At 43.1% G+C, this 22295-nt stretch overlaps 1 protein-coding gene across 3 annotated transcripts in view; it reads left to right on the forward strand.

Annotated features, from left to right (window-relative positions):
- The window catches only part of LOC149306060 (copine-2), a 43764-nt gene that overhangs the window by 15965 nt on the left and 5504 nt on the right, over window positions 1–22295 (forward strand). For all 3 annotated transcript variants that reach the window (XM_089476943.1, XM_089476942.1, XM_089476941.1), the window contains exons 2-11: window positions 1–28; window positions 4733–4912; window positions 6258–6332; window positions 10906–10977; window positions 11915–11998; window positions 13570–13659; window positions 14775–14873; window positions 17714–17800; window positions 18539–18598; window positions 21938–22071. The exon at window positions 1–28 is cut by the window's left edge and continues 169 nt beyond it. In XM_089476943.1, coding sequence (XP_089333069.1) covers window positions 1–28; window positions 4733–4912; window positions 6258–6332; window positions 10906–10977; window positions 11915–11998; window positions 13570–13659; window positions 14775–14873; window positions 17714–17800; window positions 18539–18598; window positions 21938–22071 — 909 coding nt within the window. The remainder of the gene's footprint in view (window positions 29–4732; window positions 4913–6257; window positions 6333–10905; window positions 10978–11914; window positions 11999–13569; window positions 13660–14774; window positions 14874–17713; window positions 17801–18538; window positions 18599–21937; window positions 22072–22295) is intronic.

The raw sequence follows: 22295 nt of genomic DNA on the forward strand, positions 1-22295 counted from the left end.
TATGGAAGTGAATGGCAAATGGACAGAGGTAAGGCCTGGAAGCTTTGGCTTGCTACTTCTCATTTGCCTTGTCTCTACTTTTACAAGCTGCTTGTTAACTTGGAGAAATAACCAGCCTGTCTTTTTATGCAAGAAATCAGCCATTTCAGCCAAATGTTGGCAGCGCAAAGCAGGTAACGCTTCCTTGTGGTCCTGCCTAGTAATTCCTCCTTTCTAGCTGGATGCATTGCAGCGAATTAATTTTATATTAGAACGGTCTTTGAAATATGTGGATGCTTCTATACTTAGTAGACTACAAAGCTTCCTATGGCTTGGAATTTCTCACTATACGCTGTGAGAAACAGTAGGGTGCAATATAGGAATGGACCGATTCTGGGGGACCAGAGGATGCTTTTTGCTCATGCCCCTGAAAATGCAAAAGTTTCTGGACAAATCGAAATAAGAAGTCACTGGGTGTCAACTCGAGATACAGGCCACATCTGTATTGCAGAAATAGTCCAGTTTGACACCACTTTAACAGCCGTGGCTCAGTGCTATGGAAGTCTAGGAACTGTAGTTTTGCGAGACATTTATCCTTCCCTGTCAGAGAGATCTGGTGCCCCAGTAAACTATCATTCCCAGACCTCCATAGTACTGAGCCGTGACAGTTCAAGTGGTGCTGAACCAGATTATTTCTGCAGTGCAGACGCAGCCATACATTCATAGAGTTGGAAGAGACCCCCAAGGGCCATCCAGTCCAACTCTTTACCATGCCATGCATGGTTGTTGCTGTTGTTGTATTTTCTTTTGCTGTGAAAGTACCACTCTACTGTGCAAAATTCTGCATTGGGGTTCAATTCTGCACCCCCAGAAAACTCTGGAAGGGTATGGAGAGGCTCCCCATAAGCCCTAGTGTATCATGAATGAGAAGAACCCATTTCCCCAGTGTGTCCTGGAGTGCCATTTTCAAATTTCCAATGCCTGGTTGCTAAGAGCTTCCTTCTCGGAAGGCTTTCAGTCCAAAGGCATCAATGTCTGGAGAGAGACTCCCCAACTCAGGCTTCAAAATGTGTGGTTTTTTATTTACGCCTGCGCTATTTTTAGGCCCTCGCTTCACAAAAAGTATGCGCCTGGCGATGAAAGAGAGAAGGAGTCTTGAATGGATGTTCTGTGCAAAGACAGCTGCAGCTGGGATTTTGAAGGGAGTGTGTGTCTGTGTATCAGAAACCGGTCAGAATTGACAGGGTGCGCATATGTGTTGCGCATTTAGTTTCTCTTCCTGAAAAAATAAATGGTATCTATAGATGGAAGAATGACAAAGATGTCAATGGGAAGGACTGGTGGCCCAGGAGCAACATCATAATAATAATAATAATAATAATAATAATAATAATGCATTTTATTCCTTTCCCACCTCCTCTCCTCAAAGCTCAAAACATGCTGCCCAATAACGTCATTCAGTGCAGCGAGGAACTACAAGTAACAATCAGTTCCGAATCCCGCGGTTGCGCTCTGCAATTAGCGCTAATGCGTGGCTGGTTATCTTGATTGCGCTCCTCCCAAATGATCAGGGAGGAATCTTCTTCCGAGAAGAGAACATGATTTTCCTATGCTTTCCCCCTCCCTGGCATCTGGCCGGCAGTCACTCGCTGTTCCATTTCCTTACCAACCTTCCCGGTATTTTTAGCAACATTAGCATCATGGCGCTGTTGTGCCGTTTCCAAACGTTGCTCCAACTTTTTAAAAAATTCCAGCAGCGCTTCATTGTTGGTTTTTCTTCCTTTCACCTCCTCCCTCCTTTATAATCCCTAGGCTGCATCTACACTGCAGAAATAATCCAGTTTGACGCCGCTTTAACTGCCATGGCTCAATGCTATGGAGTTGTGTGAACTGTTTGTTGTGGCACCAGAGTGCACTCTGCTTAACACAGGAGCTTGTGGCTTCACAAAGGATGCAAAGCAACTTGGATCTCAGAAAGAGCATCTCTTTTTGTTTTACAAATGGATCTTATAAATTCTTGGAGTACAAACATGGCCAGAAGAAGGAAGGACCCATGTGCATGAATTTCATTTCATCTGAACTGAAAACAGCCACAACTTGATAAAATGCAAGCTTGGGAATAACATCGTCTTAATATATATATTTTCACCTCTATGATTTTTAACATAAAAGTGAAGCTTTGCAAGCTTGCACCATGTATTTTTATTTTGCATTTGGGTAGCTCAATATAGGTATCACTGTGAAGTCAAAGGCTTTCACAGCCTGCATCCATAGTTTAGCATGTAAATCCCTTCCTCTCAATCAAGGGTCACACAGTATATATACCCCACTTGCTTCCATGCCAGCATTCTCTGAAGATGCCAGCCACAGGTGCTGGCGAAAAGTCAGGAATAAACTCTTCCAGAACATGGCCACGTAGCCTGAAAACCCACAAAATAAACTAAAGGTATCACTTTTGTGAATCATGGAACCATAGAGTGGGGAGAGACCCCAAAGATAATTCAATCCAACCCCATTGTGCCATGCAGGAAGACGCAATCCAAGCATTCCCTGTGACAGATGGGCATCCAGTTCTTTACCATAATTGACAAGACCTTATTACTGAGAAAGTGCAATGATGCTGATCACTGCGTAGAGAGATCTTGTAGCACCTTTGAGACTAAGAGCTTTCATAGACTTAAGTCTACTTCTTCAGACGCATTTGGATCCAAATTTGGTCCATATGCACCTGAGGAAATAGACTTAAGTCTAGGAAAGCTCATGCTGCCAACTCCATTTTTTCGGTTAAGTCTAAAAGGTGCCACAAGATCTCTCTACAGACTGATTTGATGGACTAACATGGCCGTATCTTTGGATGCTGATCACTGTTACTGTACTTTGCTTTCTAAAAGGTTGTGGATGGAGAAGGGCACCTAAGGTGATGGGGAAGTTCTGGCAGAAGAACTTCAAATCTCTTTCAGGGTATTTTTCCCTGACAGTCTTTTGGGAGCCCAACTCATAGATACAGAAGGGTGATTGTATTAAAGTCAAAGTCTTGGAGGTGAGGGGTGTGTGTGTGTGTGTTTCATGAGTTGCGCTCTCTCCGTAGTTTAATTTTGGAGGAATGTGTTGCCAGGACAGCGAAGGACCTCAAAGCAACCTGATTTCAGTTTTCCGAACAGAGCTCCTTTTCAGAGTTCACGAGGTCTTGGTGCATAAATGCCAGGCCTCAAAGGTGTCACCGTTTTCCGGAGCCTGTAGCCAAAAAAAGCATGTTGGGACTGGAGTCCCTGTTTTTGTGCAAACGTGTGTTCTCCCTCTCTCTTTTTTTCTTTTTTGCGCTAATGTTAGTGCTGTTAATCCAAGAGCTGTGCATCGTGTTGTCAGTGTTCTTGTTGTGTGCCTTCACGTTGTTCCTGACTTAATGGTGACCTTAATGCTATTGTGGGGTTTTCCTGGCATGTTTCTTCAGAGGAGGTTTGCCATTGCCATCCCCCGAGGCTGAGAGAGCGTGACTTGCACAAGGTCTCCATGGCCAAGCCAGGATTCAAACCCTGGTCTCCAGCATCATAGTCCCAATGCTCAAACCGCTATGCCATAATGGCTCACTGCAAAACATACTGCGTAACACATGATTCCTTCTCCCCTTGAATTTTTCTCCCTTGTATTTCATTCAGCTCCAAGATTTCCAGCCAAGGCTTGCTTTGTAGAGAAGGGGGGAAAGGTGTTGAAAAGTGCCCCAGGAGAAGCCAAATCTCCTGGAAAATGTAGTTTTATGAGACATTGAGCCTTCTCTCTCTGAGAGCTCTGACGCTACAACAAACTACAGTTCACAGAATTGCATTGCCTTGAGCAATGGCAGCTAAAGCGGTGCCAAAATGGATTACTTCTGCAGTGCAGATGCTAGGCAAACTGATGGAGAAAGACAAAGGAGTTAAAAGACTTGTGAGCCATTCTCTTCTTGCCTTTGTTCCTCTTCTGATCAGTTAGAAAGCAAAGTCTGTTCCATAGAAGGAAAACTTTTCCTTCTGCATCCTCTGTGCCAAAGCTTATAGCTGAATGGATGCCAGCAAGACAGATGGAGCGAGTTACATTGGTGTACCCATCCTACTAGGAAGGAAAAGGCCTTGGTAGCGATTGCTACTAGTGCTAAATGCTGCCATTTCGCCGTGGCAAGATGTGGGAGGTGTGAGAGAGAGATGTGCTCCTGTGTTCGAATCAGTTCAGTTTAAAAGTGAGCATGCAGGAAAAAACAGGGAATCGAAGGAGTTGAGTCTCTTCGTCTTTTTCTTTGGGTGCATCAAACTGCAGAATCGATGCAGTTTGACACTGCCATGGCTCCATCATGTGCAATCCTGGGATTTGTAGTTCGCTGAGGCACCAGAGCTCTGTGCCAGGGAAGGCTCAATACCTCACAAAACTACAGATCCCAGAATTCCTTAGCATGGAGGCAGTTAAAGTGGTCTCAAACTGCATTAATTCTGCAGTGAGCTGCTTGGGTTGATTCCAAAAACATTGGTGGGAAATTGCATTTGGGGATTTGACACTGGACCAAAAATATAACAGACGTGGATGGATAATGCAACATGAACTTTCATTTCATTTATTTTATTCAGTTTTATATATTCAGCATATTTTGTTGTGCTCTTTGTCGCTTCTCCCCTCTCTAAAACTGTCGCCATTAAATTGTGATAAAAGGTGCATTGTTTCCAAAAGACGTCTCATATATAACAGCAGCTTGCATGCTCACTTGTGGCATTCTCTTCTTTTGCAGATCGACCGGACAGAAACCGCGATAAACAACCTGAACCCAGCTTTCTCCAAGAAGTTCGTTGTCGATTATCGCTTTGAGGAGGTCCAGAAGCTGAAATTTGCCTTGTTCGACCAAGACAAGTCCAGCATGCAACTCTATGAACATGACTTCCTGGGGGAGTTTTCCTGCACTTTGGGATCGGTAGGTTTTTCCTCCAGATGCAGTTCAGATCTGCGCCTTTGTTTCCTAACTGTCACATCATAAATTTCCTGGCAAAATATGGTATTGGGTTTTTTTGGTGACAGAAAGGAGTAGATGTCAGGACGGTGGTGCATGAGATTGTAAGAAGAAGCCTTCTTATCCAGGCCCTGCAATTCCTAGCCTTGGATGCTTGCCATTCTCACCCAGTCCTAAATCCCTTCTTGGACTGGGATGACTGGGCCTCCTGGTGATCTTAAAGTGGACAAATGTGCTTTAGAAGTGATTTCTAGTTTGAATCAGAGCTAACAAATTAACAAGTGGTGCATAGAGAGATCTTGTGGCACCTTTGAGACTCACTGAAAGAAGTTGGCAGCACGAGTTTTTGCAGACTTCAGTCTGCTTCCTCAGATGCATTTGGTGGCATATATATATATATACACCCATATATATATACACACACACACACCAATGGTACGCATATGGGGGAAAGTAGACTCAAGTCTAAGAAAGTTCATGCTGCCAACTGCTTTCTTTCAGTGAGTCTCAAAGGTGCTGCAAGATCTCTCTATGTACTGATTCCACAGACGAACACGGCTATGTCTTGAAACTAACAAGCAGTTCAACTTTATTTATTGGCTCTTGTAGAGCAATTGCTGCTTTAACAACTTCCAGTAAAGTGGGGGGCCCTTGGTATCCACTGGGCTTCGGTTTGAAGATACCAAAATCCATGGATACTCAAGCCCCATTAAATGCAATGGATAGTCAAATGGTATCCCTTGAGTGAAATGGCAAAGTCAAGGCTTGCTTTTTGGAATGTATGTATTTTTTGGAATGTTTCAAAGCCATGCATGCTTGGATCTGTGGATGAAGAATCCATGGATATGGAGGGCTGACTGTACAGTACTTAGTTCCAACCATATATTCATGTTCAACCTGAGGTTGGTGTCAGAGCTTGCTATTCAGCAAGTTCAGATAACCAATGCGCATCCATTCCCCACCAACTCTCACAACTGGCACTAAAACCCTTGGTTTGTTTAGTCGCAAGCTGCCTCCAGGCTGAGATCAGGAAGGAAAATGTGCTCCCCTGCTGCGTTGTGTGGCATAAATGCCTATTCCTGTTGCATGATGCTTCCCCTCTGCCTCTCTCTGCTCAGCAGAGAGCTGGGTGTTTGCTACAGATCCAAGACATCCGTGAGCAAATGTGACATTTTGAGTCAAGCACATGGAAATCAGTGCCTTGGCCAGGCCACAGAGCGATTGCAATTGCAGCTGGTGCATCATCCCCATCCAAACCCACCTCTGGATAAATCGTAACATGCTCTCTTATTTCTTCTATCTCCCTTAGATCGTGTCAAGCAAGAAGATCGCAAAAGCCCTCCTTCTGGGGAATGGGAAACCAGCTGGAAAGGGGATGATCACGGTATGGGTGCGCTTTCATGGTCGATCAGTAGCTCCCAAACTTTGGTCCTCCAGATGTTTTGGATTTCAGCTCCCAGAATTATTGACTGTTGGCTGGGGCTTCTGGGAGTTGAAGTCCAAAACAGCTGAAGGACCAATGTTTGGGGAATCACTGCCAGTATAAATGGTATGTTGCAGGGTTTGCAGTCCAACACTTTGGGTAGGATGTCCAGTTGGGAGATGGCATCCACTGGACGGCATAATCCAGCCAAAATTAAGTGCATTTTAGAGCCCTTTCAGACTACAAAATTAGTGTTATAGCACTATGATTCCACTTTAACTGCCATGGCAAGAACCTATGGAATCCTGGGACTTGTAGTTTAACACCTAAGAAGGCAGAGAGCTCTATTGCCTCCCTAAACTACAAATCCTGGGATTGCATTGGATGTAGCCATGGCAGGTTCAAAACACTTTGCAGAAATAATCCAGTTTGGGACCACTTTAACTGCCCTGGCTCAGTGATAGGGAATCCTGGGAGTTGTAGTTTATTGTGGCACCAGAGCTGTCTGGCAGAGAAGGCTAAATCCCTCACAAAACTACAGTTCCCAGGATTCCCTAAAATGGAGCCAGGACAGTTGAAGCAGTCTGGACTATTTCTGCAGTGTGTTTTGGAGTCATAGTGCTATAACAGTGCACTATAAATGGGTACTGACTCCGAATGATGGTTTCTTCACTGGTGAAGTTACCATTTAAACCCCCCTTTTGCTTTGCTTTGACTGGTTTTTCATCTGTAAATAGCTGCAGTTTTTAAAAGTCCGCTTCTTATCGCTTTATGCAAAACATCAATGCCTTTTGTTGTTCGGCTGGAGATGTTCCTAGGCCAGATCCTCAAAGTCAAAAGGGATAGGGAATGGAAAGGAAAATCATATTTATTCCAATATAACATCATTTGTATAAAAATACTCATTCTATATAAGGTATATATTGCTTGTGCAAGTCCTCATAGGCACTACAGATCTGTAGATAACATCGCCAGATAAATCCGGATCAACGGCTCGATTTTTTTTAAGTGCCATGATAAATGTTGGAGGGAAGAAGGACCAAGCTTACTACTTAGCAACAGGTTTCTTAGCAACGCTTTCCCCATTGTAGACATATTTGGATAGTTTGCAAATGGGGGGAAAAGGGAAAGAAAGAAAGTGATATTAGTCTGCAACAAAATGTTTCCCTTCTACCCTTTCCTTTGCTTTCTGTGCCTCTCGTTTTATCCATTTTAAGTTGGAAGGGACAACTTGTTCTGCACTTGACATTCATATGGGAAAATAATGTGGTGTGATGGATATATAGCTTATTTGAGATCACTGGTCCTTATACTTCGGCTTTGTATCCATCAGTCTTGCTTCCTGGGACACTTTCACTGACAATATTGAATATAACCAAGAAAAATAATGAAAGAGCATTTGCATATGCCCTTCAAGTCATCTGTCGGTTTATGGTGACTCCATGAAACGCATAGGGTTTTCTTAAGCAAGGGATCAGAAGTGGTTTTGCCAGTTCCTTCCTCTGCAATACAGCACCTGGCATTCGTTGGTGGTCTCCCATCCAAGTACTAACCAGGGCTGATCCTGGTTTGCATACAAGATCAGACAAGATCTTTGGAATCCTATCAGCTGCATATTTTCTGTGCTTTTCCCTTCTAATAAATGAATGGACCATCATTTTGGAAGATATAGGAACGTATCCTTGTTAGATGCTTAGCTTCCAAAATCACGATTTGGTGCCTTTAAGGTATTTAGGCCCTGCAATGAAAGAGACGGAAATGTATTTTAAGTTTTAGCTACATGCTGCATAAGTGTTTAAATGCTCTCTGAGAGATGGTTTATCTCTTCGGTGGCACAAATCACCGCAGAGCAAGCTAATCTTATCCTGTGTGCATTTTTCCTCCTCTATGGAGGCATCTGTTTCTCATCATAGAGGACTAATGCTGCAGACATAAAGGAAAAAATATACGTTGATCTGCAAAAGAAAAAACTGGGGACTTGTTCACTGCATGCATCTGAGGAAGTAGATGAAATCTACAAAAGTTCATGCTTAGTTCTTCAGTGGTGCAAACTGCTACAAATCTCATCCTGTGCACATACTTCTTCCTCTATGGAAGTATCTGTTTCTCTTCATCATAGAGGACTAATGCTTCAGACATGTTAATCTTCCAAAGAGAAACAACCCAGGAGCTGTTCGCTGCATGCAACTGAGGAAGTAGACGAAATCTATGAAAGCTCATGCTTATTTCTTCAATGGCGCAAGCTGCTGCAGAGGAAGTTAATCACATCCGGTGTGCATGTTTCTTCCTCTATGGAGGTATCTGGTTTTGTCTTAATCATAGAGGACTAATGCTGCAGGCACAAAGAAACAAAATATGTTGGATCTGCAAAAGAGAAGCAACCCAGGAGTTGTCCGCTCCATGCATCTGAGGAAGTAGAGCAAATCTATGAAAGCTCATGCTGCACCTTCTTTCACTCAGTCTGAAAGGCACTACAAGATCCTTTTGCATACTGATAATCCAGACTACCATAGCTATGGCTCTGAATTTTGCAACCAGGAGCTGTCCACTCCATGCATCTGAGGAAGTAGAGCAAATCTATGAAAGCTCATGCTACACTCCTTTCGCTCATTTAGTCTGAAAGCCACTGCAAGACCCTTTTGGAGACCGATATTCCACATCACCATGGCCATGTCTCTGAATTTTACACCCAGGAGTTGCTGTCAGAGGTGGAGCAATGTTCAACCAAAGGTCGCTTAGCTGCTCACGCTTTACTCATTGCTTCTTTGCTAAGTAGCCCTGCAGTCAGCCATGTGAAAGAATCTCTATGAGTCATTTTCCAGCAATGTGCCTTTGCACTCAACTGAAATCATGTAGGATTTTTTTTTTTTTTTTAAAAGAAAGCCATTATTTGGGAAAGAGGACCCCGGCCGAGATACTGCATTGTGAGACACAATTGCAATGACAGAGCTCTGTTGTTGTAGGATGTCTGACAATGCCAGCCTCCTCGCCCCCATTAAAAATCCCTACCTTTACAGGTTGCCAGCAGTTCAACTGAAGGGTTTGGAGATACTGCAATTGAGGGTGCGGGGAAATTATATTTGCATCACTTTCCCAATTGTGGGACATGTCTAGAACAGGCAGATGGAGGCCATGGGTCGCATGTGGCCCCTGCAGCCGTATGTGGCCCTCCTGATGTCGTCCTGCAGGGAAAAAATCACTCCGAAATTGATCTTCCGACACCTGAAAGTCTCTCAGATGGGGACTTTGACACTTAATTTTATCGGGTGATGATTTGAAATGAGATTTTTGGGGGGTTAGCAACAGTTTTGCTACAAGTTGAGCCTAGCGCTGCTTTGACAACCCATGCAAAATAAATAAATAAATAAATAAAATAATTAAAGCAAAAAAATAAATTGTCCCTAATGAAAGAGGAAGAAGAAAAACATGCACATTGGTGAATGTGGTGATTGCAGTCTGTACAACAGGAAAGAGCCATCTCTTTATTTTCAGGACGGTCCATCTGGCTGTTTCGCTTGCAGAAGCTGGAAGGACTTGTTTTCCTGTTTCTGTGGACAGACAGTCTTAATGGGGCCCTAATTATCTGTATTATTGATGGCAACATTTTCTAATACAGAAAACTCGCATCCAAGTTTCTCTCCTAGAAGCACAGCAACTCCCAGAATGCCATAGCATTGAGCCATGGCAGTTAAAGCGGTGTCAAACCGGATTATTTTTGCAGCGTGGATGCAGCATACATCAGGATGGGTAGCCCAAATGAGTTCTTTTATATAATTCCCACGGGAAAGAAAATTGTCTTGGAACATGTAAATTTCTGCTCCCAGGAGCATCCAGCTCCTCTTGGGTCATCGCTTACAAGAGCTCTATGAGTCACTGCTTTTTTGCTTTTTGGGATCATTTTGGTAAGCAAACAAGAGCAAAGCGGAGAGTGCTATTTTCAGCCTTGGTCAATGTTGTCTCACTGCCGGCACTCCCTTTCCGAAGGTTGGATTGGCAAAGCTGGGGAAGGAATGCCAGTCTGGGCTACATTGAGGTATGGAAACCATCACTAAAACAGAAGTGCAACTCTTTGCAAACATTGTGCCAAGTGGCGACTAGAGTTTCCAGTTTGGGGATCATCCCAAGAACTCAGGCTTCTGGGCCATAATTGGAGTCCAAGGGCTAGCGTAGGCATGGCGCCAAGGAAGAGTTGGGGAGGTTTAGTGCAATGGTTTCCAAACTTTGGTCATCCAGGTGTTTTGGGCTTTAACTCCCAGAAAGCTTGCTCAGCGATCAGAAATTCTGGGAGCTGAAGTTCGAAACATCTGTGGAGGACCAAAGTTTGGGAAGCACTGGTCTAGTGTTTTGCTGGCCATCGGTCGAAATAAATCGATGCATGTAGCCACTGGTTTGAGCGTTGGATCAGCGACTCTGGAGACCAGGGTTGAGTTTGAGGAAAAGCCTTTGGAAGTTGAGTTTCTTTCCAAATTTTGAGCACTCATATATAATGTGTGCCGCTTGCTAAAAACGAACAACGCTTCCCCTTGTCTTTCAGATAGCAGCCCAAGAGCTCTCCGACAACCGCGTGATCACACTCAGCATGGCCGGCCGAAAGCTGGATAAAAAGGTTTGTATTACTTGAGCCTCGTGTTTCACTTCCCTTTCCAAGCAATAAATTCATCCAAGCAGACTGTAAGATATTGTTGGACTTTATTATTGTCCCGCCACAATCCCGCAAGTGTAAGGATGGATGCATACCTATTTGGCATCGTTCCTTGTCCGATGTTTTCCCCCATGATAGTCCTTTGGTGATCCATGTTTGCGTGATTTGTTTTCCACACTGCCAACTGATTTTTCGTTCCAAAACTATCTCCATACAAATACTTACCAATCCAGATGGGCATCTTTGATTGAATTCAACCTCCTGCTTAACTCACTGATTTCACATGATATGAAATGGTGCCAAACCAGTGTGTTTCCATCCCAAGATGGCCAAGAGATAGTCAACCCATGCTTCCTTCCTCAACGCACTTCCATTCCTGATCACATCTTTTCAACACTGCTTTTTTCACAACCTCTTTTCTTTAAAATAAGCCATTTTAATACTTGCGCCGCTCCCATGCACCATCCAATCTGACCCTCAGACGACTTGGTTTGAGCAAAGTGGCTGGTTTCCACGCATCCAACGTCTCTGTTAAAAAAACTCCAATACTCCAGCTTGTAAAGCTGTTGGAGAATTTGTCTTTTATGATCACCCTGGTCTCTTGCCTATTAGTATCAGTAACTGGTTTTATGTGCAATATATTCATCGCTTGGGGCAAACCGATCCATCCTCAGAGGCTTGCGACTTACTGGCTGGTACTTAGGTTGTCAAGATTTATAGATCTGTATCTGTTCTTCATTTGAATTGCAGCAGAGGGACAAGCAAAGAGGAGTCATTCCTTGCCTCTGGCTTATAGCTTCAAGGAGGCTTTCTCCTCTTCTCTTAATGATCCATTGCATGGCAGTTGAAAAGACATAATTTTATAACCATTGCTGTTTCTTTCTCCATTCCCTCTCCGCAGGATTTGTTTGGAAAATCAGACCCATTTTTAGAGTTTTATAAACCTGGGGATGATGGGAAATGGATGCTGGTGCACAGGACAGAGGTAAGCAGGATGGCTGAACTACTGCCTTGTGTGCCATAAATGCCCCTTTTTAATTTTATTATGTTGCAGCAGAGATACTAGGGATGCAACTGTAAAAAAGTATGGGAAGATCCAGGGTCAAACAGGAGAGCTTACTACTCTCAGGTCTTCAGACAGTTCGCTTGAAACTGGGATGGGAATGGTACAAACCTCTAAATCATGTTGGACTGTAACTCCCATCATCCCCAGGCTACAGAGCCAATGATGAGAGTTTCAATCCAGTGCTATAATTGTATGTGAAAAGGCCTCCGAAAACAGGGCCAATTTCCCTTTCCACGTGACCATTGAGGGTTCAGTGTTCACAAACTTTGCTCCATGCACAAAATTATTACAGTATAAAATTACTTTCAGGCTATGTGTGCATACAAAACATCAGTGAATGTTGTGTTTAGACTTGAGTCCCATTTCCAAGCAATTTCATTATGCATGCAGATGCAAATCCAGATATTCCAAAATCCAAAATAAAGAAATAAAGAAATGAATCCAAAATCCAAATAAGAAACTTGAGTGTTGCATATAGAATTAGCAAGGAGGTAATTTGTTTGCAGGATACAGAATAATAATGAAATTTAATGTTTATGTACATATGTACTATGTATGTTGGTACGTTTATGTATGTTGGTTTTGCACATTTCGTAGAATGTGTTAATCTTTAATGGTTGAAAAATCAATTTAAAAGAAGAAAGAAAAGAAATGCTGAATGGTGCCCAGGAAATGCTTATGAATTGGTGACGGCGCACCCTTCATCACCCTTCAGAAGAACAGCCTCCTTCGGTGTGGATTTGTGTTAGTGCTGACACATCAGGAAAGTGTGAATTTCTCTGTGCCTGTGTCCTTCCAGATGCCCACGCATCCTTCTGAAAGTCTGGCAGCTTTTTTGCCGTCTCTGTTTTGTTGCACGGTTCCGACTGTGTGGGTTTCTCCTTGATCCGTCCACCCGGCGTCTCCAGTCATTTTAACTAACAGACTTCAGCCTCCTTGGATCTGCTTTGCATGTTTTTGCTTTTTAAATTAGGCCTCCAAGACTCACCAGCCAGAGCCAAGTATAAAGGATGGGCACTTAGAACAAAAGAAGAAGCCATTACAAATCTTGGCATTTGTCATCCACAGCAGAATTGGACTCCCCCCAACACTCCTTTCATACCAAAGTTTATCCCAAGTGTCCGTTCCAGCAGCCCAATTTAAATGCAAAAATAGCTAATAGCTAAATACCATTTTATCCAGGTAGGTGTTTGGAAAGAAAGGAGCTTTATTGTGCAAGGTGCTATTTCTTTTTAAATATTCTTTAAAGTGGAATTTAATTCAGATATATTTTAATACACAGGTTGAGTCTCGCTTATCGGGATTTCCAAAATCTGAAATATTCCTCAATCCAAAACTTTTTACATGAATGGTGTGAGATAGTGACTCCTTTGCTTTCTGATGGTTCAGTGCATAAATAAATACATTGTATGTATGTATAAACAAACAAACAAACAAATAAATAAATAATTGTATAATTAAATCAGCTTTTTCTTTCTCTCCAATTCCAGGTGATTAAATACACTCTGGATCCTGTCTGGAAGCCATTCACTGTGCCTTTAATATCTCTGTGCGACGGGGACATTGAAAAGCACATCAAGGTAAGAAACGGCCATGTTCTCTCTTCTTTGTAATTGATTCCAGTGCTGATTACAGAAAAAGAAAGAATTTATTTGTATATTTCTAAGACTGAAAGCTGTGTGCCACTGTTTTTGTTGAGTTTTCCCAAAGCCACGTGAGTCTTTCCTGGATGTTGAATTCAGAGACTTAGGCCCCATACAGACTGTCAAAATAAAGCTGCTTTGGGTCACTTTGGAAGTATGCTGTTTAAATGATGCCTGTGTCCTAAGAGTACAGAAGCTGTGCTCCAGTCCTTAGGAATGGATCGTGGCTTTGGTGCAGTGTCTGGACTCTTAGGATGCATGCATCATTTAAACAGCATACCTCAAAAGTGACTCGAAGCAGCTTTATTTTGGACTGTCTGTACGGGACCTTAGTCTGGAATAATAGTGTGCAAAGGGATCTTTTGCAGCACCTTTGAGACAGAGCCAAAGAAGTTGCAGCGTAAAGCTTTTATAGACTTGAGCTGCATCTGCATTGCAGAAATAATCCAGTTTGACACCACCTTAACTGCCTTCCCTCCACACAATACGGCATTAGAAGTTGAATATGTGAGCATGCTTTTGCATGAATGATGATCCTTTATTGTCTATAAATAAAACTCCATTTGGACCTTGCGTTCTGGAGTTCTGTTTCTCGAAACTGCTATGCACAGGTTTGATGTCTGCTTTTAGTTGCCAAGCTCTCTCAGCAGCTTTTCACTGAGCTAATATAATATAATATAATATAATATAATATAATATAATATAATATAATACAATACTGTATAATACAATACAATACAATACAATACAATACAATACAATACAATACAATGCTGAATGGTGCCCAGGAAATGCTTATGAACTGGTGACGGTGCACCCTTCATCATCCTTTAGAAGAACAGCCTCCTTCGGTGTGGATTTGTGTTAGTGCTGACACATCAGGAAAGTGTGAATACAATTTCTCCATTAAACATTGACTGTGGATGGCATTTTGGGTAACAGTAGGAGACACAAAAGGGCTTCTCTTGCAAACTTCAATCCTTGGGCAGGTATATTAAAAGCACCTCTGTGCATTGCAAGATCCCTGACCGCTCTTCCCTTTTTTCTTTCAGATTGTGTGTTACGATTACGACAACGACGGAGGCCACGATTTCATCGGGGATTTCCAGACCTCGGTTGCCAAGATGTGCGAATCCCAAGATACCTTTGCAGTAAGTTCTGACAAAGACCCTTGAATCTCAGGAATATGACCCCTGCATACATGGGTTCAGGTCTCCTGCAAATTGCTGCCCCTAAAAACTCACTTGATTTAACACTTGAAAGTATTAATCCAGAGCTGGGCAGATTCCAGGCTTGCAGGATCTGAAATATTATTAGAAAGCCCAAGATTCACCCAAGCAGAGTCAAATATAAAATATACTGGCTCTGTTAGGAAAACTTGCACTAAATATTGGCTTTGGCTGCATCCTACAGAGTCTTGGGATTTGTGGTTTTGTGAGCGACAGCCTTTAAAATGGTATCCGACTGCACTATTTCTACAGTGTGGATGCACCCTTAGGTTAAGCCTTGAGGGACGTGAGAAATAAATTGGCACATAAATAGATTTGTCTAGTTCAGCATGTAAGTTTAACAAATCATTTTCAAAGCTCTGATAGTGAAGGTCATTAATGATCCAATTAATGAGAGTCGTTAATGATCCAATTAACTCTTTAAACCTCCTTTTCTGAAAAGGTGATTAATTTGCACATTGTTCTTGTCTGCAAGGTGCCATGGAGCATGCATAGTTGCTTCTGCCAATAAGGTTGTGTAGCAAAATAATAATAATAATAATAATAATAATAATAATAATAATACAAATAGCTGGGCTGTCTTCTTTTCAAATAAGCCTTTGAAAAAGACTTTCTGCAGTCCATGTAATGTTGTTTTTTCTACCCCTGGCTTTGCCTGGATTAATGGCTTTCTTCATCTTGTCGTTTGCATTCTCTCGGGTTGTTGTTGTTGTCGTTTGTGTCCAACGCTCATTATCCAGCGTTGACACTGGCCATCATTAGGCAAATGTGCAACTTCCGCCTTCAAGCGGAGTTGGAAGTGCATGCAATTAAGGCTCCCTTCTTCTTTTCCTTCATATTCGGGGAAAGTTTTTGGATGCTTTGTGGTCCGCTTTGATGGCTTGACGTCTTTTGGACAGATCTGGGGCTTTGATCATTTCTGACTCGGGCCTCTTCAGTGGATTTTCTGAAAACAGAAATGAAAAAGGACTTTGGGTTTGGATGAGGGTCATGGACAGGGCTGTAAAAGAGAGCTTGGGAAAGGTGTTGGCCATGTTGGCTGGAGGATACTGGGAGTAGTAGTCCCAAAACCAAAGCATTCTTAATGGGTGGCTGGGATTATAGTGACACCTTTGCTTTCCGGTGGTTCAGTATACACAAACTTTGTTTCATGCACAACATTATTAAAAAAATATTGTATAAAATTACCTTCCGGATATGTGTATAAAGATATATAGGAAACTTAAATCTCTTAGATATCTCACGTACATAGGTGCAAACACAGGTTTTCCAAAATCCCCCAAAATCCAAAATATGTCTGGTCCTAAGCATTTTGGATAAAGGAGTCTCAATCTCTCTCTCTCTCTCTCTCTCTCTCTCTCTCTCTCTCTATATATATATATATATATATATATATATATATATCAGGTCAATTGGAGGCCAGTTTGCAAAAGCTGAGAGTATTCCCTTTGATTTCATTTTAATAGTATTACCTAGTGGTTGGAAGGTGAAGGCTTTGAATCCTCCCAGAATAAAGAAAGCAGTGAGATTGATGTATACCTTGACACTTGAAAACCTCAGATGTTTTTAAAACAGCCGTTCACGAGGGTTCGATACAGAACCCAAAGCTCTTTGAGACAACGAGACTCATTCTTTCCCTTCTATAAATGCTTTGAGAGATTCTTTCAAAGGGGTGCTTTCAGATGAAAAAGCTTAAAAATAAGACACGAACGCCTTTGTTTGCCTTGTGAGTAATCAGCATCCTTTTCTGTCCCACCCCAAAGCAGAAACCCCATTGAGTTCCTCTGCCTTCGGTCTGCTCTGGAGTGCTTCTGAATGGAGTTCTGCCTGCTCTAAATAGGTCCAGCAGAACTGCCTTTCTTCCAAACCCCAGGATCTAAAGATTTCAAGGGAGCCTGCATTTTCCAGCATCCGTTGTCTTGAAGCGAGTCAGGACCTTGACTGTTTCCAGCAAAGCTGTAGTGTCCGGATCCATGGAGTTTCTCCGGAGTCACCCTGGCAGACGGAGATGACGTTTCTCAATCGTTTATCAATAATTTCATTGGCTTCTACAGTACCCCTTCCCCTTTGCTTTTGGCCAAGGGACTCTGCATCAAGCTATATCCAAATAACAACAAAATATAGAAACATCGCCCGTCTCATCTCAAACATTTCTTGTCGTCTCATTGCAAACCAGAATGGGGAAAATCTGTGTCATTCATCCATGCAAACCCATTGGTTGAGCCACACACTCTCAGCCCCAGAAAACCCCAGGATAGGTTTACCTTAGGGTCGACATAAGTCAGAAATGACTTGAAGGCATGCAACGACGACAAACAACAACACAATGCAGGGCCTTCTTTGTAGCCGCACCTCAACTGTGGAATTCCCTCCCAAGAAAAGTCATGCTGGCCATGATTGTATTGTTTTTGGTTGGCCTTTGGGTCTTAACATTAGTGGCTTCTGCCACTAATTCAGGTTTTAGTCTGAATTCTAACAGAGCTTTTAAGCTTTTGGAAGATAGGGATAAGCACTTTGGATAGCAGTTTTTGCAGTGTTTTGTCTTTGTTTCATTTTTTGAAGTGTGCATGATCTTTGGAGGCTTGAAGGACCACTAAAAAGATGGTTATGGCCACCTGTTGCCTCTAGGCCATACTTTTCCCACTTTGTTGTAAAATGCCTGTGGCCCTGGGCATCCGAATAATATAGCAAACCATTGCGTACCTATTGCTTGTGTTGATTGTGGCCTGTTTTCATTCCTCCATTTCCCCCCCTCCTAACAGGTAGAATTTGAATGCATTAACCCCAAAAAACAGAAGAAGAAGAGGAGCTACAAGAACTCGGGCATCATCATCGTGAAATCCTGCAAGGTGAATGCTTTACATGAACATCGACTTCTCATATAGAAAACTCATGTTGCATCTTGGAATGAAAAGCCATTTTTCTGTAGGGAGAGAGGTGTAATGGAGAGATGATGGCCGGTGGCAGCTGATCTCCCGCAGGTTTCCAAACTGGGAAAGGATGGGGGATGTTGAAATACAATGCCAGATGCAGGGAAGACTTTATGTCTTCACCAATGGCATTGCTAGGTTTGGTGCCACCCCAGTGCAGCAACTCATGCTATCACTCCCAGGCTGAGAGACACCAGATCAGTGGTCCTTCAGGAGCAGATCAGGCTGCTTTGGAAGAGAAAGTCTGGTTCCTTGCCACCAAAGGCTGGTGGACTAGAAAAGCATAGAATCATAGAGTTGGAAGAGACCACAAGGGCCATCCAGTCCAACCCCTGCCATGCAGGAACTCTCAATCGGGGATACTTTGATAGAGAGTTCCTGCATGCCAGGGGTTGGACTGGATGGCCCTTATGGTCTCTTCCAGCTCTATGATTCTATGATCAGAAGGGACTGTCCATCTCCAAGACCATGATTCCCAAACTCCTTTTTTTTTTCATGGTGAAAAAAAGATTAACTTGTAACTTCAAACCTGTTTCTTCTGCCTGTGAATAGTCTGCTATTTATGTGAAAGCAGTTGTTTGTTTTGCATTACTCCAACATAACTTCCTCTCTCTTACCTTCCTTCCCTCTCTGCAATCTTTCAACATCCTTTTGAAGATCACCAGAGATTACTCCTTCCTGGACTACATCCTCGGGGGCTGCCAGCTAATGTTTACAGTAAGCAGCTTTGCATTTTTCACTCAGTGAATTATAATGAACAGAGACACATAATCGCCATCATCACAGGCCTCCCAATTAGATTCTCGATATTAATTAAAGCACCAGGGATGCTTAATGGCTGGAAGTCCAGCTTATTTGGTCTCACAGAGATGAAATGTGGCTCACTCAAACATTCAGCTCATTTGAAATATGCGGGAAAAGAGCTCTGTGGCTACTGATGAGATCTGCTGAAAAGACAAATGAGTGGGCCTTAAGAGCAAATCAGGCCCTAGGACCTAGATAGCTAGCAGATAGATAGGCAGATAGGTAGGAAAATGGATGGATGGATGGATGGATGGATGGATGGATGGACGGATGGATGAATCGGCAGATAGGTTTGGCTGGGATTAGCCTTGACGAGTTCACAGTTTCAGTGCGCAGGCAAAGCGCAAGTTGTGGATGTGAGACCATGCCGCCTATCCCTCCAGTTGTAAATGAGGCATGAAGCACAAGCAAATTAGTGATCTCAATCCAGCTGTAAGAAGAGCTATGCCAAGAGGACATTTTATGTGGCTGAAAAAAGCCCCAAGGCGGGTGTTTTGTTCCTAATGCATTCCCAATTTCCACATGAATTTAGGTGTTTTTTTTTGGGGGGGGGCAGTTCTGCAGCAGGAGCCCTTTGCAACCTTGTTGCTTGAGCAAATGAAGAATTATGTCTGAATTAGCCAGGCCTGTTATACATCCAAGCAGGGCAGGAAATCCAAATTCTGACAGATGGACGCACGGATGCATGCACACCCACATATGCACTCAGCATAATTATTAGCCTGTTTAAAGGGGTTAGATGACCTCTGGAGTCCCTTCCAACTCCATGGTTCTACATTTGAAACACATTGCAGAGAGCAGCCGCAGTTGCGTTGGCTTTTCTGCCTGCGAGAAGATTTGCATTCTCTGTATTTCAGGATATTTTGCTCAGAGCATTGCAAACAATCTCACGATTCTTTGCTTTTGTTTTCTCCTCCTTGATGTTTATGCCTATTTGAAGAGGAATCAAATAGGCTCTTGAGCAACTCAAAACGTGCCTGCAATATAAAATGCAAAATGTAAAGACGGTCAAAAAAAGAAGAAGCCTATGATGAAGACTCGGCTTGCTTTCCCCAAGGATGCTGGACTACAGATCCCATGGTAGCTATGCTAGCCAAAGCGATAGGAGTGGTAGTCTTACATATCTAGCAGGTAAAAAGTGGAGGGTGGGCAACCAGGTCAGGATTCAATTCCTCGTTCGAGCATAAAACCCCATTCGGTGACCTTTGGCAAGTCACACTCTCTCAGCCTCAGAAGGTGGTAACCTTCTGAAGAAATGTGCCAGGAAAACCCTATGATACGTTCGCCTTAGGGTTGCCATAAGTCAAAAATGACTTGGAGGCACACAACAACAACAATAATATTTGGCATGTTGTAGCTAAACATTTTCCTAATGCAAAAGCATGGAGGCTTCTCTTGAGAGACTCAGAGTTGGAACAAAAGCAGCTGTGATCTCGCAAGGGATGGAGACATCTGGGATCTCAGAAGAAGTACCTTTTTGCATTGCTAATGGGATTCAAATTTCGTCTCCTGAACTTTGGAAGGCTTTGTTCCCAGAGCCGCAAGGCCAGAAGGAGGACAGATCTGCTTGTGTAGTTATCCTTCCAAAGAACAATGCCAGCGCCTTGAGAAAATGCAACCCTGTGACTAACATGGCCATTTCATAATATTTGTTCCCTCTCCTGTGTGATTCCTAACATCATTGCCTGATCGAGAAGCCAGTGGAGCTTGGAAAGCTTGCATCGTGTGTTTTGTGCATTTTTGTTGACTGCATAAAGGCATCCCTGTTTGTGGATTGTGAGGATATTCTGGTACCGAGAAACAGGAGGAAAGATGCCAGGTAAACGTCTCTCCAGCCTTAGACAACAGGTGACTCACTGATCTGCATTGAACACATCCAGATATTCCAGCTGCACAATTTCCCCCACGCTTCAAAAAAAGCAAAGCCAGATGAAAAGGGGCTGCTCTCATCCTTGTATTGGAGAAAATATCAGTAGCTTCCTATATGCTTTGTTGGTGCATGCCTTGAAGTTGATTCTGACTCATGGCAACCCTATCTGAAGGTTTTTCTTTGCAAAATATTTGCAGAAGAGGCTTGCCTTCCTCTAAGGCTGAGAGAGTGTGACCTGCACTGAAAAACTATTGCCCAGAGCCTTAGTCCAACAATTGAACAAGCTGCTTCTTTGCAAGGCTGTCCTTTGCAAAGACTGTGCTGCACATCCCACAAAATGGGAAACCTGCTACAAATGGCTTTGTCCCAGTTATTCCCAAAGTTGCTTCTTGTCATTTTGTTCCTTCAAGGCATTTCTGATTCATAGCAACATTAAGGTGATGCTATCATTTGTAGTTTTAGAAGAAATTTTAGCTTTCTCTGGTGCCACACCAAACTATAGATCCTAAGATTCCATTAACAAGGAGTTAAAGGGGTGTCAAAACTGCATTAATTCTGCAATACAGATGCATCCCCTGTCCCTTAATTTAAGCTGTTTTGTTTTCGGGAGCTGGTTAACTTCTCTAAAAATAACTTCTGTTGCCTTGAGATAGCTTTGGATGTTTCCGATTATTGCTTGCTTTCTGCCCCATGGAAAAGATCAGAGCTCCGTTTGTTCCACAGCTGAGTCTCTCTGATGCCTGGAGGTGGCTTCGCATTCATTCTGCCGGGGCGATCTGGATTAAGCCTTTCCTGATAATTCCTCTCGGATGCCTGCTGACGCATGGCTTGCACATGCACAAAAAAAGAGACCTTGCTTTCCTTTTGCGCCGGGCGCATTTGTGGGATCCGTATTCCAGGAGGGTCCGCAGCCGTCCAAATCCAGCCACACTTTAATCCTGCCTGCAAGTGCCCTCAACTTTTGCAGAGTTCTGTCTCTAAGCACCGAAATACAGGACTTAAATTTTCTATTTGTTGCTTAGGTCTAAAGAGCGATAAAGAGGAAAGGAGGAATAAAGTTGCCATAGAAACAGGAATGAGTACATGTGCGTTACGGATTCGGCGTAAAGGTTGGCTAAGTGCAAAAAGAAAAAGGAAATAGCTAATTTGGCAGCCAAATGAATGAGCACCGAACGCTGGGATTCTCTACTAAGAAACTTGTGGGTTTTTCCTAGTATTGTGTCTGGCAAGGACTAATAGTCAAATGTAAATACCCACATGGGGATCGATTGTCCTGTGCAACCCTTGTGTTGAAAAGCAACATTTTGCAACATTAGGATGTCCAGTCACCCTCTTTACAAAAGCAATGGTTTATAAAGGCAGTTGTAATCTTTCCTTTGCAGGTTGGGATTGACTTTACAGCCTCCAACGGGAACCCCAGGGACCCCACCTCTTTGCACTATATCAACCCCATGGGAACCAACGAATACCTTTCGGCCATTTGGGCCGTAGGGCAGATCATCCAAGACTACGACACGTAAGTCAGCCTCCCAAGGTGGGGATCGCCTCTGAGGATAGCAATAGATGCCAAATTTCTCATGGGAGTGGAACAGACAGGCAGGAAAAAGCGGCCTGATCCTGCTTTTTCCAAAAATGAGTCAAAAGCGTACATATGCACCATTGCACAAACACACCACCTGCAACTTCCAAATACTTCCCGCATCCATCCAGATGCCATCCATTTGCATGTCGGCCACACAG

This window comes from Sceloporus occidentalis, unplaced genomic scaffold (genome assembly GCF_023333645.1).
Source record: "Sceloporus occidentalis isolate IW3139 unplaced genomic scaffold, rSceOcc1.0.p SCAF_10, whole genome shotgun sequence".
Taxonomy (NCBI): Eukaryota; Metazoa; Chordata; class Lepidosauria; order Squamata; family Phrynosomatidae; genus Sceloporus; species Sceloporus occidentalis.